The sequence below is a fragment of the Heterocephalus glaber genome, unplaced genomic scaffold (assembly GCF_053883595.1).
Source record: "Heterocephalus glaber isolate CG9 unplaced genomic scaffold, H.glaber_assembly_v1.0 deba00001067, whole genome shotgun sequence".
NCBI lineage: Eukaryota > Metazoa > Chordata > Mammalia > Rodentia > Bathyergidae > Heterocephalus > Heterocephalus glaber.
The window spans coordinates 1108093-1127466 of record NW_028258187.1 but is presented as its reverse complement, the minus strand read 5'-3'; the positions used below and the strand labels follow the sequence as shown (position 1 = coordinate 1127466).

Here is a 19374-nt window from a genome sequence, read left to right as displayed (position 1 = left end):
AGCAAAAGGAAAATCTGCCAATAACAACACCATTTGTCTTGGTTACTGCTTTTAACTTTCTCTCTCTCCTGGCGTTAATAGAAATAAAACTGTGTCTGGGCCCCACGCGGTTAGCGCCCCAGGCAACGGAGCGGTGGAGTTCAAGTACGGGAGACAAATTCGCGTAAACAGACTGGAGACGGGATGACTGCAGCACTCAGTCTTAGTCCTGTTCCCACGGCCGGGGCCTCGGTTTCCAGTGGAAACGGGGCCCTTGGGAGGGCAGAGCAGGCGGGCTGTTCAAGGCTGGGGCCCTTTGCTGGGATCACCATGCCCACCCTACTCCCGCCCTCCATCGTGCGAAGGGGTCCACCCTGCAGGGCCCACTCAAGCCTCCTCCTAGCGTCCCTGTTGAGACCCCGGCAGCAGCTCCTGCTGCTTTCCCCAGTGGCAGCAGCGGCTCTAACTGCTCACTGCGTGATGAATGCAATCACCCAAAGGACAGCAAAGCCGCAACGCAGCCGGGTTTCATAGCACTGCAGAGCTCACACGTTGCTTTCATATCCTAGGGCCACAGGAACTCGAGCTCCCAACGCAAGCATCCTCTTCTCATTGTCCCCTCTGAGCCGGCTGTGAAAGCTCGTGCACCAACACAGCTGCCATTTCCAGCCCAACCGCTGGGCCTGTGTCTGAGGGTGGCTGGGGTGAGACTCACCAAAGGCCCCCAGGCACCACAAGCCCGCCTGAGGAAGAGCCTCGCCCATGCTCACCGATCCCCAAGGCCCCTGATGCTACCCATGCGCAGCAGGAAACACACCGGGCCTGAGGTTTCCCTGACAGTGGCCTGCACCCCGTGACATCACATGCCCCTTCACACAGGCTGGGAAGGCCCCATCTGGCCCAAGCCATCTGTTCTCCGTGCAGGGCCCAGGCCAAGGAGCCCCAGGAGCCAGGGTGGGGCCTCCTCTATCCTTTCCAGGAAATCACCCCACAGCCATCCAGGGGCCGCGCCGGAAGTCCCCGCTGTCCTGGAAACACTGAAGAGTGATAAGATAACTAACGGCCACTGACGGGTAAGGCTACACAGCCTCCTAACCCGTCCCCCCCAACTGGACACCCCGCATCCAGCCTCTCACCCTGCAGAGCCCCTGGGGCTCCCTGGATCCCGGCAGAGGACGGGGCAACTGGGCAGCACGTGTGGCACAGGCTGCGAGCCCCTCCTCACCTCCACGTGCCAGGCCTCGAGGCAGCTGGTGCCAGCTTTAAGAGGCAGGGCCCGTGGGAGGTCACCAGGTCAGCTGGGCTGTGGCCTCGAAGGGGCCATGGGACCTGTGTCATGCTCTGACTTCTATCTGGTGATCTGACTTCCCTCCTGCACACGCTGCCACCATGGACCACCTGCCATGAGGCACCAGGAGTCACTTGCATGAGGCCACCTGGTCTTGGACGTTCAGTCGCCAAAACTGTGAGCTAAATAAACCAGCACGTGTGAGGAGCCAACTGGTGTAGACCAGTCTCCAAGCACTGAGAGACAGGGCCTGGTTGCACTGCCCTTAGTCTAAAAATTATCCCAAAACAAACTGAAATAAAATGTGGGCTTCCTGCAGAATGTGGCAGATTGAACTCTGGATCGCTTTGCTCCTTCCCAAAATTCTGCTGACCTGGAGAGAAAGGAGTAGGAAAGGACACAAACTCCAACCACACTGAAAGCAGGAGAAGCAACAACGCAAAAGGTGCCTCTGGCTTTTGGGAAGGAGGATCTGGGCGGGGCAGGGAGCAGAGGGAGAAGGGCTGGGACCTGAACTGCAGAGACCAGGAGAAGGGGGCTGGGGCGGGCTGGGTGGCAGCAGAGATGCACCCCTCCTCTCTCCTGCCCAGCCTTGGGGGACCATCCCACCCCCAGGAGGGGATGGGCTGAGCCTCCAGGAGCCGGGGCGTGGAGAAGACACCCACAAACGGGACAGCGAGGGGTGCCCGTGCCAGGTGAAATGCTGGACAGAAGCTGGTGGGTTCCCAGCAATGCCCAGGAACAGTCCGGCACAAGCAGGACATTGCTTCTGTCCTCTCCCAGAACTCCAAGCCGGCAGGGAAGCCTCAGGCTGAAGGGCAGAGCACAGGAAGTACAAGACAATGCAGTGAGAAAATCCTACAGGTAACGTCCTCAGAGATGCAGGAGAATACAATGCACCATGTCTGCCATAGTAAAAAGAAACAGAGAGTGTTCTTACATTTCAACAAAAACCTGGAAGGAAAGTTATGGAGATCTCTGAGAAGTGAACAAAAAAGTCAGAGACATAGAAAACTGCAGAAAAACATAAAACCATTTCAGGATCAGTCTAGGAGTTCCAGCATCTCACTTACAGAAAATCCAGAAAGGAGGGAGAAAATGAAGAGGAGGAAATAATCAAAGAAGCAATACAAGAAAAATTCCCAGAAACAGAATGCATAAGAACCCCCATGGCATGTGGACCACTGGCAAATTTCAGAGAACCAGGGCTACAGAGAAGGTCCTTAGCTCTGGGGAAGGGCGGGGAAGCAAGAAACCAGGCCCCAACATGAAAGACAGGGGACACTAGTGTCAGCAGACTCGTGGGGATCCCAAAGCTGGATGTCTGCAGCGCAATCCCTTCAAAATCTCAAGGAGGTGATTTTCAACCTAAAATGTTAGCTTCACCAGGCTGAGTGTGACAGTAGGGGAAGAAAGCATTCAAACAGTCATGACTGAAAATATCTACCTCCTACCTCCTGACTCGGGAAGCTACAAAAGGAAGTGCTCCATCAAAATCGGGCTGTAATCCAGAGAAGCGGGAGAGATCAGTTCAGGAAACTGGAAACCAACACTAGAACGGGCAGTTATCAGGGTACTGGGCAAAAGGGACTTGGTGGGTGGCTGGCTGCATCTGTCCACAGGGAAATGCTGGGGTGTGGCTCCGCAGGGCAGCACTGGCCAGCTGCTTGAGGCCCTGGACTCCACGCGGGCCACACAGAAACGGAAGCCCGTGCTCAGTCCCCTGTCTCAGCAGTGACCAGGCCTGACAACGCCTTCCAATGACCACTGCTGATTTAAACCAGAAGCGGGAGGCAACAACCCCGACAGCCGGAGGAGGGGAGCTGGAGAAAGGTCGCGCCCGTCCTTCTCCACACGGGGTGATCAGCACAGGCCGCTAACATCCAAGAGCCGAGCCGAGCTGCATGTCAGCACTGGGGCCGCCAGTCCTAGGCAGGGTGGGGAACTGTCCCCTCAGTAAACGTTAGGCCCCACTGTGTCATGCAGGCCACACTTCCTGTGCTTTAGAACTCCTGCCTCTGTCTTACTTGCCCACTGGCCTGCATGCATCTGCGCCATTCCTGTGGTAGCATCTTGGTGGCTGTCACACGGGCTTTACTCTGCCTTGTTTTTAAGGGGACTGAGGAACCCACACAGCTCAGGTCTCCAGTGTGCATGGGGCCCAGTCCTCCTGACTCCAGGGCCTCTGCCGGTAGCACCTCCCCAGCCCCTGTGAGTGTCGGCACACTAGGGGTTCACAGGGTAAACAGACTTGGGGGCTGCAGCCTGCCCAGCCGGCTATGAGGATGCTGGCAAGGCCATCACTGGCCCTGGTCTCCCGCTCCAGCCCCCAGCCAGCCTGTCCCCAGATGGCAGCCACCCACTTTCTAACAAGTACTCCTCTCGCACCGTCGGTGTTCAGATCCGCAGCCTGAGAACGGGCTCGGTGGTGCAGATCACAGACACACTCGTGGGTAAGGACACGTCACACGCCCCACAGACCGCGGGGAGCTTGAGACACAAATGAGACCCAGCCACTGGGTGGCTAGGGGGTCACAGGAGCCCGCCACACCGGTGTCAGGGGCACAGCTGAGCCAGCTGCGAGGAGACTGCATGCGTCTGTGGCTGTGTACAAATCACAACCACTGTCCCTGGCACCAGCGTCCACCACGGTCACCTGCCACCTCTCGTTCCCAGAGCCACTGCTCAGAGTGGCTTCTGTCCCCAAGAGGAAGGATAATTGTTTTGAGCACAGAGACAAAAACAAGGGCGGCTTAGACTAAGGAAACGAGGCCACGGCACCACGCCTCTCCAGACATCGGAGCCCGCAGAGGCCCTGGCGCGGCCACCGGCCACCATGCAGAGCTGCTCTCCTGGGAGGACGCGGGCTGCTCCAGCGAGGCCCCTGGACGCCTGGGGATGCCTGAACCACTTCTTGTGTCTTTAGAAAGGCGAGTGGGAATAGCACAGCTCTCCAGGAGAGATCCGTGCAGGCCAGCACAGGCTTCGGGTTTCTTCACCGCACTGGAGGGGCAGCACAGCGGATGCCTGGGCCCAGCTGGACACAATGACCGTCAAATGGACACGGGCCTGCCTGCAGGGACAGGGACAGAGACAGAGCCGCCCACTCTGCACAGGGTGGCTGCACACAGCTCTGCACACGGGAACAGGGAGGAGAGAGTGGCGTGGAGGTGGACACTCGCTGCAGGGCGTCCATCCCACTCCACTCCCGATGCCGCCTGCGCAGGGGACTTGGGCAGCTGCACCACAGACCAGGGACACATTCTGGAGTGGTGGTCCTGGGCCATGCAGGGTTGGTGGCACAGAAAGCCACAGCCAGGGAGATTCACAATGAGAAGAAAATTCCTTTCTGTAGCTCTGGGGCTGAGAGTCCAGGGCAGGGGACATGGCCGGGGAGGGCATCAGAGTGGAGGCCAGGAGAGGCCAGGAAGCATGGGGCACAGAGTCACTTGTGCAGCAAGCCCACTCCTGTGACAACAGCAGAGCAGCCCATGCCCTGCTCACCTGCACTCAGGCCCACCTCCAACACTGCCCATGGGAGTTGAGTTTCTAACACTTAACTGGGGGACGCAGACCACATCGACAGCCCCCAATGTGGGGGAAGGCCCCACTGCAGCTGAGGCCTCCCAGGGCTGGGCTGAGGAGCAGCATGGGGCTGCAGGAGGCAGCTGGGGTGGGGAGAGGCTGCCCGGCAGGGATCAGGGACTCGGGATAAGTCGGGAGGACCCGGAGGGTAATGACTGGATGGGGCCGTGCAGGGACACAACTGAGGGCGGGTGTGAGCCGCGTGGGCTCAGCTGGGTGCAGGGTCCAGAAGGCGCTGCTCATGCTGACCAGGGTTGGGAAGACCCGCCGTGGGAACACTCCCAGCTCGGGGGCCACTCCATCACCAGGGGATGAGGTCCGGGGAGACAGAGACAAGGGGTGGACACCCAGAGGAAGATATCCCAGTGGTCAGTCACGGGAGCCGAGGGGCCCAGAGCAGGCACAGCTGAGGGCAGCGGGAGCCCGGGCGGCAACGAGGCAGGACCCACTGCTGTGGGGACTCAGTGCTCAAGGTCCAGAGTGGCAGCTCCTGGGATGGCTGCAGTGGGGTCGGGGGACCCACTGAGGTGGGCTGAGCGGAGTGCAGTGACAGCAGACCGGACATGGGCCAGGGCTGGGAGAGGCAGGCACATCGCCAGACGGACAGCCAGCTGGGGCAGCGGTCTCCCCTCTCGCCAGGGAAGGAGGAGTCGAAGGCAACCTGCGCCACTGTGCTCAAAGCCCCTCCCCAAAGACAAGCACACGTGGCAGAGGACCTGAGGGAAGACCAAGCCACTGTCTGCCAAGGACGGGAGTCTCAGCCACAGGTCAGCCCTCGGCCTCCCTGTGCTCACAGGATCTGGCTCCAGTGAGCAGGGCCTTCTTCGGGCAGAGGCGCAGGGCCCAGCACCTCTGTGTGGAGAGGCTGGACAAATGTCATGGTGCAGGGAGGCTGTGGAGGCCGCAGGCTGCATCCCAGGGGAGGACAGGCCAGCTCCTCTGAGGATGACCGCTGTCCTGGTGGTGACATCCCTTCCCTGCCGACCGGGAGCAGGGTCTGAGCACGTCCAGGCCACACAAGGTCTGCCTCCCTCCTGGGCAGCATGTGCCTGTGGCCCTTCTCAGCCAGTGCCGGGGTCCCTGAGGGACGGGGCGGCCCACAGCCAGCAGCCTGGGAGCAGCGTGCGAGCTGCCAGGTTCCCGAGGAACATTTATTCCACCTCCATGGCTTCCAAAATGTAATGCATGCCCGGCAAAGCCAACTTGTAGAAAAGGGCACACCTGGCCTCACACACTGCCTCGTGTGACTCCCGTCCCCTGGAGACCCTTTTCAGTGGATGCTACCCAACCTAGGACCAGGAACAAAAGCACTTTGATTGCCAAGCACCCGTGTGTGATATGCAAAGTCCTGAAGCAGCCCACATCAGAAGCAGAGCTTGTCACAATCTGGTGTTCTTTGGGGAAGGGTTTTGTTTTTGTTGCTGCTGCTGTAAATTTTTGATAAAGTCCAAAGGTAACAGCACCGGAGCAGCCTGGGGTCCACCTGGACCCTGTCAGGGGCGGTGCTTGTCAGCCCATCTGCCTCCACTCTGTCCCAGCAGCCCATGACACAGAGCCAGATCCCGACTGGGGCTTGGCAGGCCTCGGGCACTGCTGCGATTAGCAAGCTGGATCATGAGTCAGCACCCGGCTCACAGCCGGCAGCCGAGCAGAGCAGGGCCACAGCTTAAAAATAGCCAGGCTGCTCTGTTTGTGCCAGCCAGGCCTCGACCAGAGCCGCTGCCCCCAAGGAGCTCAGAGGGGTCCCGCAGAGCGCCCCAGGGAGAAGGCCAGGGACATGACAGGCCCTGCCTCAAACACAGACACATGGAGGAATCAGCACGCCCACCCCCAGAAGGGGAACTCTGTGTGCGGTGACACCCATGGGCGCCCCACACCGCCTCAGTCACCCACAGGCCAGGGGGGGAGATGGTGCAGAGCACCTGGTGGCCCTTCGCTGCCCGCAGACCCCGCCAGCATCGGGAGTTCGGCGCCCCCAGCTCTTCGGGGTCCCGGCCGAGGTCGCCCTGCTGCACTGGTACTCAGCAGGAGGCAGTGGGACCACGAGGGCTGCAGAGGCTGCCGCGCCTACGTTCATCTCGGTTCTGTCTGCGTGACGACGCTTTCTAGATGGAGCAGCAGAGTCCCAGGCCCTTTCTGCCCTGAGCCAAAAGAAGATTTAAAGGAATGGAGAGGCGTGCCTTTCTTCCTGAGAATACCAATGCCGAACAGATAGATGTCACCTGTCCCCAAATGAATGCAAATCAGCAAGGGGATTCTGAAGTCCACCTGCAAGAGTTCCCCGGGCTGAGAACTTCTGGGAAGGGAGGAGCGGGCAGCTCCTCAGATCTGAGAGGCCCCAGTAGCAGATCGGGACAGCGTGGAGCCCTGGAGATGCCAGCCCACGGGAGGTGGCGAGGGCCTAGGACAGCAGTAGCCTGTCAGTGAGGTGACACTTCCCAGCTGAGGGGGTTGGCTCTCGGGGGCTCAGCTGTGCAATGGTCCCAGGGCAGCAGCAGGTGACAGCGGTGTCTCCCACACACAGGGCAATTTCCAGACTGACCCAGGCATATGGCCCTTGCATGTAACACTGAAAACACCACACATGGCAATGGGTGCCATGCCACCTCGGGTGGGCAGGAAACTGAAAAGCAGGGTACCGAGGGCAGAAACCTCAGAGAAGAGCCCTGGGTGTGGTTATGATAAAGGAATGAAGGGTGAGCGAAAGCTGTAAGAAGCGTCATGGCAGTATGTGGGGGGTGCATATTTGAAGAGTTTCCAATAAAGAATAAAAAGATAAAGCATCCATGGGAAAACTGATAGAACGCAAATCAACAGCTCAGAACGAAGGCTACACAGGCCGATGAAGACCCGGCAGCGTCCCTGGCCCCACACGGCTCTTCCTGCCACTCTGCAGACACAGGGCCCTCCACAGGGACCACTCGCTCGGCGGGACCCATCCACTCCCCCTCACCGGACCCCGCAGAGGCCCCTTCCTCAGGAGCACTGGCCCTGGGCGCCTTTCCTCCCGCTCCCACCGCTGATCTGCGCTGAGCGCTGTGCAGAGCCCCCCCCCCCCATGCGGCCAGCGCCCACGCTGCTCGAGGCAGGGGATTCTGAACATCCCAAGGCAGGCCGGGGCAGAGCTGTGTGTGCGGGACAAAGCACCACGGAAGGCAAAGTGTGCAAAAAGACACCACAAAAGCAGATGCAAAGTAACACGTCTACCACTGGGGAGCAAATATCTGTGCCGGAAAAGGTACAGCATGCGCTCAACAGGGTCGGGTGGCTTTCATTTTCTTAATTTTGTTTCCATGTTCTCTAAAACAGTCCACCCATGAGTTACAGGCAGGTACACCGTGCACACACACACACACACACAGGTGCACAAATACAGCTCTTTTAACCCTGAAAGACCTCAGGCGCTCTGGCTTCCTCTCCGGCCTGTGGAGGACCGGGTGACGGCGGCAGGAGCACAGTGGCTTCCCTCCCGATGCAAGGGCAGCGCGAGGGACCCTGGCCATGCCTCCAGGCTGCCCTGCCCACCACGAGGACCTGCGGGTTCCTCACCCCAGGAAGCCTCCCACCCACTGCCTGCCTGTCCGGCCCTGCAGCTGCCATGGCCCAGGATGGTGGTGCCAGGCAGAGGGCAGCCCACTTCCTCGTGCCCGACCAGATGGCTCGGGGTCAGGCTGCTCACCGCTCTCCCTGCCACCCGCACGGAGCCGGAGCTCCAGGTCGGACATCACCTCTCCTCCACAGCTCTGCTGTCCTCTCTCCTCCGGAATTCACCTCTCCCACTTGGGGAAGAAATGGAGCTAGGAAGTCTGCAGGGGTATGGCTGCTGCCACCCTGTGAGGAGCCCGTCTCTGTCACTGGCAGTGCAGTGACTCGGGGAGGCCAGCTTCACCTAGGGGCACTGGGACAAGCAGCTCCGTGCCCCTCCTGAGCTCCCTGCCCCTGAGGACGTGGGCCGTGGGCTGCAGCTCTTCTCACTCCTGACCTCCTTCTCTCAGCCTCATATCAAGCTCTTCCTTTGGCCAAAACCTGGCCCGTGAGCCAGCTCCTCAGGCCTGTGCAGTGGGGTCGCTCACAGCCCTGGCACCCTGCGGGGGACAGACCCACCTGGGGAGGACCCGGCCGGCTGACAGGGAGGGTTACAGCTGCACAGGGAGTGGCTCGCATCCTTCCCAGGGAGGCGGATCCCAGACAGGGCCACTGGCAGACAGGGGAGGAGCAAGAAGCCAAGCACATGGAGGTCCGGCCACACGTTCCCGGGACGGAGCTGGTCAGGGCGTGTGATGGAGGGTTCAGGCCCTGACAGCCACTGAGGAGGGAGCTGGCTGGGGAACAGGGCCACGTAGGGACGCACTGAAGGGGCTCCGGCCCTGGCACAGAACGCCTGGGCCTGGCGGGGACCAGAGGGGATGGGAAGGGGCCAGCAGGGAAGCCCCTCCGGCACTGTCCTTGGTGCACAGGAAGGACAGCAAAGCTGCCACAGCACCAAGTGGCCCTGTGGAATGCGTTCTCCTGGCTCTGCCCTCCCCCTGGACGGGGAGGCATCTGGGCCCGGACAGCACTCTCTGCCACAGCCTGTCCCTCTGCGCAGTTCACAGGGCCAACGAGCATCATCCTACAGTAACACGGAAATGAGCCCCCTCCCCAAACCAGAGGCAGTGGGACAGTGAGGGTCCCTCATGGCCATTCTGCCTGGATCCTTCTGACTCCACACACCCGCGGCCCCGGGCTCCCTCCTGCTGCACACCTGTGCCTGCTCCTCCTCAGGCTCCACACTCAGCACTGGGACAGCCAGCCCCTCCCAGGGACGGGCACCACCTGGGCTCCAGCTCTCGGCTGCCTGGGCAGAGTCCCAAGTGGGCTCCGCCTCCCTGGTCGGGACATCCTCCGGCCCTGCACCTCCACTTCTCCCTGAGCGGAGACCCGGCCTGTCCCTGCTGGCACGGTGTCTGCCTGCGCAGAGGACAGACGCCTGTGGCGGGCAGGGCTCTATGTTCCCACTGCACTGCTCCTGGTCTTCCGCTGCTCACCCCCATGCCAAGGGTCCCATGGACACAGAGAACACAGCCCTCAGGACACGGCCCTGCCCCTGTGGCTCCCGTGGGTCCCCGGCCTGCCAGTGCCCTGGCCTCACCTCCCAGCCCCTCCGTGCTCAGCCCCTTGCTGTCTCATCCTGGTGACGTGTGTCAAATCACCCTCTGACGCCTTCTCTGCCTGGAAAACCATTTCATTGCTCAAGACGGTTCAGATGCCTCCTCCTTGGGAAGCCCCCTGCTGCCCCGTCTCCAGGAGTCTCCACGACTTCAGCAGCCCAGGGTCAGCTCCACGGGCCTCGGGGCTGAGGTCCGGCTGTCCAGTGAGGGCCACTGCCGAGCCCCTCCTCTGCCGGTGAATTCACTGCGCCACATCCCTGCGGGACGCGGGGGCTCCAGGCTGGGCCGGCTGTTTCGTCTCAAAGGTTCCCAAGAGGGAGCCGGACCAGGAAGATTCTCCTTTCACAGATAAAGAAGGCCAGGAGGCCGAGGCTGGGGCTGGTAGCAACAGCAGCCCGGACCCAGCCCTGCTGCCAGCCCCAGGCCCTGCGCCTCTCCCAGGGCAGGACACACCCACCAGGTCAGCACGAAGGACAGCACTCTTACACGAAGCCAGCAAGAAACCTGGTCCCGCACAAACAGCCAGAAGGGGAAAAACCCAGGCAAGCCTTTGGAAGGCCAGAGCATCGTCAGAACCATTGTTCCAAACCCGGAGGCTGCGGACAGAGGGCCCCTGCTCTGAGTACAGACCCTCGGGCACGAGAGAGACACAGCCCCCTCCGGCCACAGTCCCGTGCCCTACTATGCAGATTCTCCCCCAACACAGCTGCCTGTAAACACAGCCCGGATGGGGTTCTGAGGGCCCATGGAGTTCACAGGAGCCGTGTGGAAACACAATTGGGAGCCTCTCACAGATTAACCCCTAACCCTATCGAATTTCTGTAAAACAAGCAAATCCTGTGTTTTAACTCACAGAATAAAATCAGAATCTTCTGAGTTTAGACTTCTGCATACCGAGAGTCTCAGTCTTAACCAGCTGCGTCAGGAACAGCCATGGGCACGCTGATGGTGAACCCACGGGTGAACAGAGCCTCCCTCTTACTGCTCAGCCAACCCGGCCACAGAGTCTCACATATGCGATCAGGCCTCGGAAATGAGGCCTTTCTGCATCTTGTTGCTCCCAGGAAAGAGGAAACAGCCAGGAGAGGCCTCTGGGCTCAGTTCCAGCCACGCTGCAATCCCAGGACTGACAGCCCCCATCTCTAGCAGCAACGTGAGAGGGCCACATAGGACCTGCATTCCAAGCACACCGATTCCCGCCCAGCCTCTCCAGCAAGCTCAGTCTACCAGAACTGTGACGAAAAGATCACAACACAGCCAGTTGGGCTCTGCGATTCCTCTAACGTCCCAGAAGCCAGGTCCACCCTGCACTTGGGGACATGCGCATGTACACAGACAGACAGGGGACACGCTCCTGTACGCAGACAGACACAGGACATGACCCTGTACACAGACATGGGACATGCTACTGTACACAGACACGGGACACGCTCTTGTACACAGACATGGGACACGCTCCTGTACACAGACAGACATGGGACACGCTCCTCTACGCAGACAGACACAGGACATGCTCCTGTACACAGACAGACACGGGACATGCTCCTATAGACAGACAGACACAGGACATGCTCCTGTACACAGACATGGGGCACGCTCCTGTAGACAGACAGACACGGGACATGCTCCTCTACGCAGACAGACACAGGACATGCTCCTGTACACAGACAGACACGGGACATGCTCCTGTAGACCGACAGACACAGGACATGCTCCTGTACACAGACATGGGGCACGCTCCTGTAGACAGACAGACATGGGACACGCTCCTGTACACAGACACGGGACATGATCCTGTACACAGACAGGGGACACGGACACGCTCCTGTACACAAACACGGGACATGCTCTTGTACACAGACACAGGACACGTTCCTGTACACAGACAGACATGGGATATGCTCCTGTACACAGACACAGGACACGCTCCTGTTCAAAGACAGACACGGGACACACTCCTGTACACAGACAGACACAGGACACGCTCCAGTGTGCACTCAGGCCATCCCATGTGCACACAGCCCTTCCACCAGGGCAGCACGAAGAGCTGCTCACTGCACTGAGCCCACATTTGCTGTTGTTTCCAAACAATATCAAGAATTATTTTTGTTTGAGTCTCTGATATTGCCTGCTTACCTTAAGATTAATATATCAATTACAGTGTTCCCAATTAAGAAGGTGTTATAAAATGCACTTTTAATTCCAGTTTCTGAGCACGTCACCTAATTATTTCCATTGGTTTTTCTTTTTGAGAGGATAATTTCTCCTCTTTAAGTATTTTAGCCTTTTTGTCATAAAGAGGAAGAAACACTGGGCCAAATTTTCTCCTCAACCCCTGCACCTGAAGCTCGTGCCTTCCTGGACAGCAGACAGAGTGAAGGCAGCCTCAGGGACTGTCGCTTCTTCCTCTCAATTGTAGCCTGTCAGGAATCTTCACTCAGCTCACAAGTCTCAGACAGCATTTTTCTTTACCTTGTCATGTATGCTGCTAGCTAATGGGATGATCATGCCCATCACACAGTTGAAAAGATGGCTTATTTAAAGGCTGGCCCAGAGGACAGAGGAAAGAGGACAGTCTGGGCACACAGGCCAGGCTCCTGACCCCACTCTGCCTGACCACCGGGGCCCCACGTGAGGGAGCCAGAGGGAGAGGGGGGAAAGCTCTTCTACTGGGCTGGGAAAGGGTGGGGGTATAAAATGCCGTGTAAACCATCTCACCCCAAGCACCTGCCACAGATAAGTGCCACGCCAGGGAAGCCACTCCACGGGAGCACAGAGAGCGCGGAGAGTCACCGAGGGGATGCACGGTGGGACGTCGCTCACGCCAGCCCTGCTGGTTGGCACGGGTCATGGGACAGGTTGTGCACTCTCCAGCCCCCGTCACCCTGGCCTCAGAGCCCTCTTCGGGACAAGGACAGATAACAGAATCCATCCAGCCTGCACAGTCGCTTCGAGCAGTAACTTCGCATCTGTAAAGGGCAGGAAATGGTGGCACAGGCTGAGCACCCTCAGTGTCTGCCGTTAGCATCAGCAATGATTTGGAAACCTCTCTCCGTCACTCTTATCGGCCAGCTCCAGGTTCTGTCTCATCTTTTCCAGTCTTTCGGGGCTAGCGGCAGCCGGACGCTGTCTGAGAACACACAGCTTGTGCACCTGGCCTCAGTGTTGCTGTGGGTTTTGCTGAAATGCGTCTGTGTGGGAAACAAATCAGGAAGCCTAGTCTTAGCCTGGGATGCAGCTCAGAGCTTAGGCACTTGCCTAGAGTGTGCCAGGCCCTGGGTTCAAGCCTAGCCCTGTGGACCTACGGAGGGGAGGGAGGGAGAGAGGTCCTCTTTCTTTCTTTCTTTCTTTCCTTTCTTTCCTTCTTTCCCCTTTTCTTTCTTTGAATCAGAAGCAACGATCTCAGTGTCCTAATGGACATATTGTGGCTATGTATATTATTACAATGATCAAAAATTAAATGAGCTGTCAAAACAAGGCAAGGATAAAGTGAAACAAAATTACTTTCTTCATCAGAATAAGTACTACCGGTATGGTTAGATCTAAAATGTCCCCCAAAGCCTCAGGTGTTCATAGGCGAGGTTGGAAGGTGGCTGAGCTGTAGGTGCTACACTCCTCTGTGGATAGCACTGCTAAGCTCATGGGTGAGCATACCGCTACTAGCTGGGGCCTGCCTGGAGGTGGTCACTCTGTGTGACCTGAGGGTGTATTCTTGTCCTGCTCGCTCTGCTTCCTGGTGGCCACGCCCTTCCACCATGCTGTTTCTGCCTTGGAGGCAGCTGACCATGGACTGAATTCCCAGAAACTTTGAGGCACCACAGTAAACAGCTCCTTCTTTGAGTTGTATCAGGTATTTTGTCCCAGCAATAGGAAGGCTGACAAATACTAGATTTTTAATTGAATAATTATTGAAAAATAATTCTCAATCATTTTGCATTCCCACTTTTGAGTGGAGATGCCCCTTACTTGTACATTTTGCCAGGAGCAAAGGCTGAGGCCTATTCTCTGTGTATCCCCAGGCAGACAGCAGGCCCCCAAAGAGGGCAGATGGATACACTCGAAAAAGACACCTGGGGATGGGGATTTAGCTCAGTGGTTCCGCTGCCGCCTGCCTCGCAAGTGCAAGGATCCGAGTTCGATCCCCGGTACCAAAAAAAAAAGAAAAAGACACCTGGCTTTGCCAATGTGTGGCCCTGTCTGTACCTGAAAGGTCCCTCATGCCGAGGACGTGCTCCAGGCCCCCAGTGGACGCCCACAACCCTAGGTCGGTCCGAAGCCCACACAGACCTCACTGTTTTTCTCCTACACTTACATCCCTATGATGAAGTTTAATTTATAAACTAGGCACAGTAAGAGATTAACAGCCATGGCTAATGAAATACAGCAATCATAACAACGGACTGTCATAAAAGCTGTTGAGTTCTGCCTCATCCCTAAGCAGCTTATGGCCACATCCCAGGCAGGAGGGACCAGGCAGGCCGGTGCAGGCTCCATCTCCCTGTGCACAGGGCCTTCACTCTGGAGCTTGCCCACTGTTTCTGGAATTCTCCATGTAACATGTTTGGATGGCGGTGACAGTGGAGGCTGACTAAGCCACAGAAAGCAGAGGCACAGGTGGGAGCTCTACTGCCATCATGGAACCGGAGGACACTGGCCACGTGGAAGAGACGGAGTCACAGAGTGCACAACCTGCCCAAGGCCGTGTGGCCTTCAACAGCGGAGCTGAACTCAAGGCCTCTCAGTCCCATGCAGAAGGCTGAGGCCAGCCCCACAGCGCCGCGTCCTTCGGGGCCCGTCCGCGGCCTCCTGGAAGTCAGTGCTTCTGTCTCGGCTGTCAGCGCTCACTGCAGAGGTGGCCACCTGGGCTCCTCGAGGCCCTCCAGAGCGAGGCCGAGATTCGCTCCACCTCGAACCTCAGGCTACTTGGTATCTGAAATCCTCCTCGGCCCCACAGCCTTCAGCCCCCACCCTGCGGGTACATGGAGTCTCCATGCTGCTTCTATTACAGCAGCCTTTGGCTGAGAAGTCACCTCAGAGTTCCTGGAGTGGAACTTTGTTTACAGGCTCAGTAAAGCAGAGTTTGAATTGTGGATTTCAGACCCATCACTGCTCTACTTCAGAAGGAGCATTACTCTACCACGTAAGAAACATGCTCTCAGCAAAACCTCAAGGGACGCGCACCTACCACCAGCTGGTAGACAGCAGGCACCATTCCCTGAAGGCACAGGCCCTCCCCGCAGCCCCAGGGCCAAGCGAGACTTGCAGGGCTCCGTTCAGCCCTCAAACCGTGACACGGTGCTGGAGGGGCAGTGGTCAGGGGACTTGGGCAAGCCAGCTTGCTGACCTAAATCCTCAGTGGCCCCTCAGGGTCCTCAACACGGCTCCTGGAGCCAGGGCGGGGCCCTGCAGGCACAGCCCACCCTCACCACCTGTGCACCTGTGCTCACCAAGGCGCCCTGCCTGGGACACCCCAGCCCACCCAAGTCCCCCTGCTTCTCTGCAGCCATCCTGCTTTTCCTCCGAACTCCCCACCCCGCCAGCTGGCTGTGACCTCAGCCGCTGTGGAACCCGGTAACTGTGCTCCAAGGTCCAAACGGCCATGGGAAGCTTCCTCTTGCCTTCCTCAACAGAGGCTGAGGGTCCAGAGTCAGGTGCTCGCTGGGTGCCTGGGGCACAGAGAGGAGCAAGTCTGGGCTCCTGCCCTCGGCACTATGAAGCATGAGCCAGTACCCCGAGGCAGGCTGCACCCTGGGGCAACAGGAGCCCAGGGAGGGGGTTCACGGCCGGGAAATGGACACGGTCATGGCACTGCTTCAAAGGGCAACCTGCTCAGCGGGCAAGCAATGGAGCGCAAGGGAGGGGTCTCCAGGTAAGGACACTGCACACGGCTGGCGCGGGCGGGGCGGGGCGCTCCCGGCACAACCCCGCCGGACCCTTCTGCCCCAGCACTCCCTGCCCCTCACACAAACGCCCAAAGCCAGTGGCGGCGAACCACTGAGAGCTCTCAATCATACAAACAGCTTGTTACGGCACATGTCCCAGGTTGGCCACCACAAGGCCTAAGCTGAACGTCATCATCCTCATTTTACAGATGAGGAAACCACGATGCGCAAGGCCCAAGACCCCACAGCTAGGAGCGGCAGGGCAGCTCTGATGACACAGGAGTTCACCCTGAGGGAAGAGCTGCTCCCTTCCGTGTGTGGCTCCCTCCTGTCAATCCTGGCAGACCCTCTGGCCTCTCCTGACCCCAGCAGGCTCCAGGGACCTGGGCAGAGAGAAAGCCCTGGAGCTTGCTCCACACAGATTCTAGGGACAGCAGGGGCCTGCAACCCCAGTACCTGTGCAGGAGGGTCCTCAGGGAAATTGACGTTAGTGGTTCCAAATGAGGACCCTTGTAATTTACAAGCCAGCCTGGCGATAACCACCGGAAGTCACCCCATGCCTGCTTGGGGCTCGAGATATTGAACTGGGTCTCTGGCTTTCCAGGACGAAGCATTCGGTTCTGAAGGAGCTCTTCCCCCTCTCTTTGTCTGAGGGTTTTCTCTATTTCTCCCTCTCTGGTTCAGGCTTTTCTGTAACGCCTGTATTAGACAGACACACGCATCTGCCTCCCAGCCGAGGATATTATATCTTGCAATGGCGATGCTCCTTTTCCATGGAAAGCAATCAAAAATGAAAACCCACATTTCATAAGTGTCTATTAAGCAGACACCTTTTTGGAGATAAAAAAAAAAAAAAGGACGCACTCAGGACTGGTCATCCGCTCTGTGTTTCCCCTAACGATGACACTGGGTGACTTCTGCCTCACAGCCATCTGCGTTTGCTAACAGAGGCCATGACAGAAAGTCTGGAGTCAGAGCACATTACCAAGGAATGCACTAGTCTAGCGCACCATTGCTAATCAGCGTGTGGGCTCCGCACTGCACCGCAGCAAGTGCTTATTAGAAATGCAGAACCTCGGGCCCCACCCCTGAGCCACAGAGTCAGAATCTGCCTGCTAAAGGGCTGAGGGTGACTCCAGCGCTCACCAGTGTTTTCGGAACACAGCTGAGCCTTATTGCCGTCCTGGGCCCTCCTCGTGGGTCTCTGTCCTAACACAGGAAATCTCTGCTTTGTGTGCACCTGGGGCCATAGGTGCACACTCACCAAGGAGGCCCCTGCAAGGCCACGCTGGCGCCCGGCTCTGCACAGCATGGTGAGCCCACGGGAGAGGGCTCTGGGCCCTGGAGGCCTCCACAGCCCCAGCCCGCCCTCCAGAGCTTCCAAGGCTCGGGATCTTTCTGCCCAGCCGTCCCCTCAGGCCAAGGAGAGAAAAGGATGGGAGGACCAGCGGCAGGCAGGCTGCCTTCAAGGCCTCGGCCTCCACACGTCCAGTAACAGGGTCCGGCCACAGGTGGATGAGCTGTCTCCTCTGTCATCCTCCCGGTGCCGAAGACCAGGAGGACCTGGCTAGTGAGAATGGAGGTGGGGACAGAAAGGCCAGAGGACGGGGCAGAGGGGATCCAGGCCTGGTGTTCAGGGAGGGGCAGGGGCCTGGCAAGAGACCTGGCAGGCCACCGGACGCTGGGCTGGCCTCTCCTCTGACCATGTCCTCTGTGAAGAGAGTGCCTCCTCAGAGACATTTCTACAGAAAATATGAGGACCAAAACAGCTAGTTATTGAAAAATAAGGGATCCCCACCCAAGGAGACTGTTTTCTTCCTGACTCTGACAGACGCGGGCATGACACATGCCCTTATGCTCTGGATCTTTCCCGTGTCCAAGCGGAACGGCTGTGTGTTACTGTGTGTTAGGCTCAACTCGGTTTTCGCCTCCCCCGCTTTTGCTAATTTTCACTCATTTTTTTTCCATCTTCACTTTCGGATTTCTGAAGTAGCAATATTTTCAAACACGAAAATGGTTTATTTATACCAAGCAATACTTGTTTTTCAACCAACACTCATTTATTTACATATGAACAGTATCTCAGCTCTGGAAACACAATTCTGTTCTTTGAACCCCGACTAATCTGGGCTGGGCCGGGAGGACGCCTGCGAGGACGCCTGCGGCAGTGGGAGCGGGACACCCTGAGCTCTGAGGTCCAGCCAGGACACTGCGTCTCCCTCCCTCCAGCGCGCCCAGTCAGCCGCTGAGTGCGACAGAGGAGCCCGAGGAGACAGGGGCCACTGACGCCATCCCGCTAACTTCAGCTCACAGAGCAGCCCTGGTGGCCCCTCAGCCAGACCGGCGGGCTGAGCACCAGGACTGCACCTGCGGGAAGCCCGTGCCCGCTACGACCAGCAGAACAGCCACCTCCCGAGACAGAGAAGTTAACTTTCAGTCCACCTGCCTGGGCCGACCGCAGCCTTCCCGCGGTTTCTGCAGCTGTGGCCAATCCAGGGGCTGCACCCTGGTCTCCGAGCCCGCCGCGCGGGGCTCTGGGGATCACAGGCGCCCCGCTCCGTCTCGGCCAAAATGGGTCGGATCGAAGCTGCGGAGGGGACGCGGGCAGCACGCGGTGCGGACCTGGCGCGCTCTGGTTTCTGGAGCGGGGCGGGGTCACTCACCGGCCGTGAGCTGCGCGGGGCCCAGGCACAGCGCCAGCTGCAGCCACAGGGTCGCGGCCGGGAGTCTCCCGGGGGCCGGCGACGGCGCCAGGAACGCGCGTGCACGGTCCCCACGGTCTGCGCGGTCTCCACGGCGTCCACGGCGCGGGCGCGCTCCGCGATGCATCTTTCACCCGCGGAGCGGGCGGGCGGGCAGCTCGCCAGCGCCTGCAAGAGGGCAGAGCGACAGTGCCGGGCCCGCCCCTCGCACCCGCACCCCTGGGGAGGGGCTGGGGGGCCGCGACCGCGACCCAGCGGCAAGTGGGGCCTCAGGCCGGAGGGCGCCCGGAGTGCAGGCGCGGCCCCGACTCCGCGGCCTGCCGGGCCCCGCGCCGGCTGCACACGCGTCCCCGGGCCCGGCCCTACCTGCGGGTCGCATGCGCGCCGCCGCCTTCCGCCGCCGCGCCTCCCGGTCCCCGCATCGGTGAGCGACCTCCGCGCCGCCTCCCGGCCCGGCCCGGCCCGGCCCGCGGTGCGGGACGCAGACTGCGCGCGCCCGGAGGCCCCGTGCCCGCACCTGACTCGCGCGCGGCGGGGGCGCGGCGGGGCGGGGCGGGGGCGGGGCGCGGCAGGGGCGGGGCGCAGGGGCGCGGACCAATAGGAGACCGGCGCGCCTGCACCTGCCCGGCGCGCCCCGTCCTCCCTGCGCGTGCCCGGCCGCCGCGGCCTCGGGGTCGCGTCCAAGGTCCCCGCGGGCCGCTCGCCTCCGCCGGCGCTCGCGCTCTCCGCTAGGTCCCCGCCCCCGGCCCGCCCCCCGGATCCTCCCGGCTGCGGGACTCGGGGAGTGG

The 19374-nt window shown here is 59.6% G+C and overlaps 1 protein-coding gene across 2 annotated transcripts in view; it reads right to left on the bottom strand.

Moving 5' to 3' along the window:
• Positions 1–19088, bottom strand: part of Susd4 (sushi domain containing 4) — a 68582-nt gene extending 49494 nt beyond the window's left edge. Inside the window, exons 1-2 of one of the 2 annotated variants that reach the window (XM_004867465.4) lie at positions 18953–19088; positions 18548–18754 (exon numbers count right to left, since the gene is read on the bottom strand). In XM_004867465.4, coding sequence (XP_004867522.2) covers positions 18548–18713 — 166 coding nt within the window. In that variant the 5' untranslated portion in view covers positions 18714–18754; positions 18953–19088. Of the gene's footprint in view, positions 1–12729; positions 13194–18547; positions 18755–18952 lie in introns of those variants that run through there. The other variant, XM_087209846.1, reaches the window with a different exon arrangement.
• Positions 19089–19374: the final 286 nt, after the last annotated feature.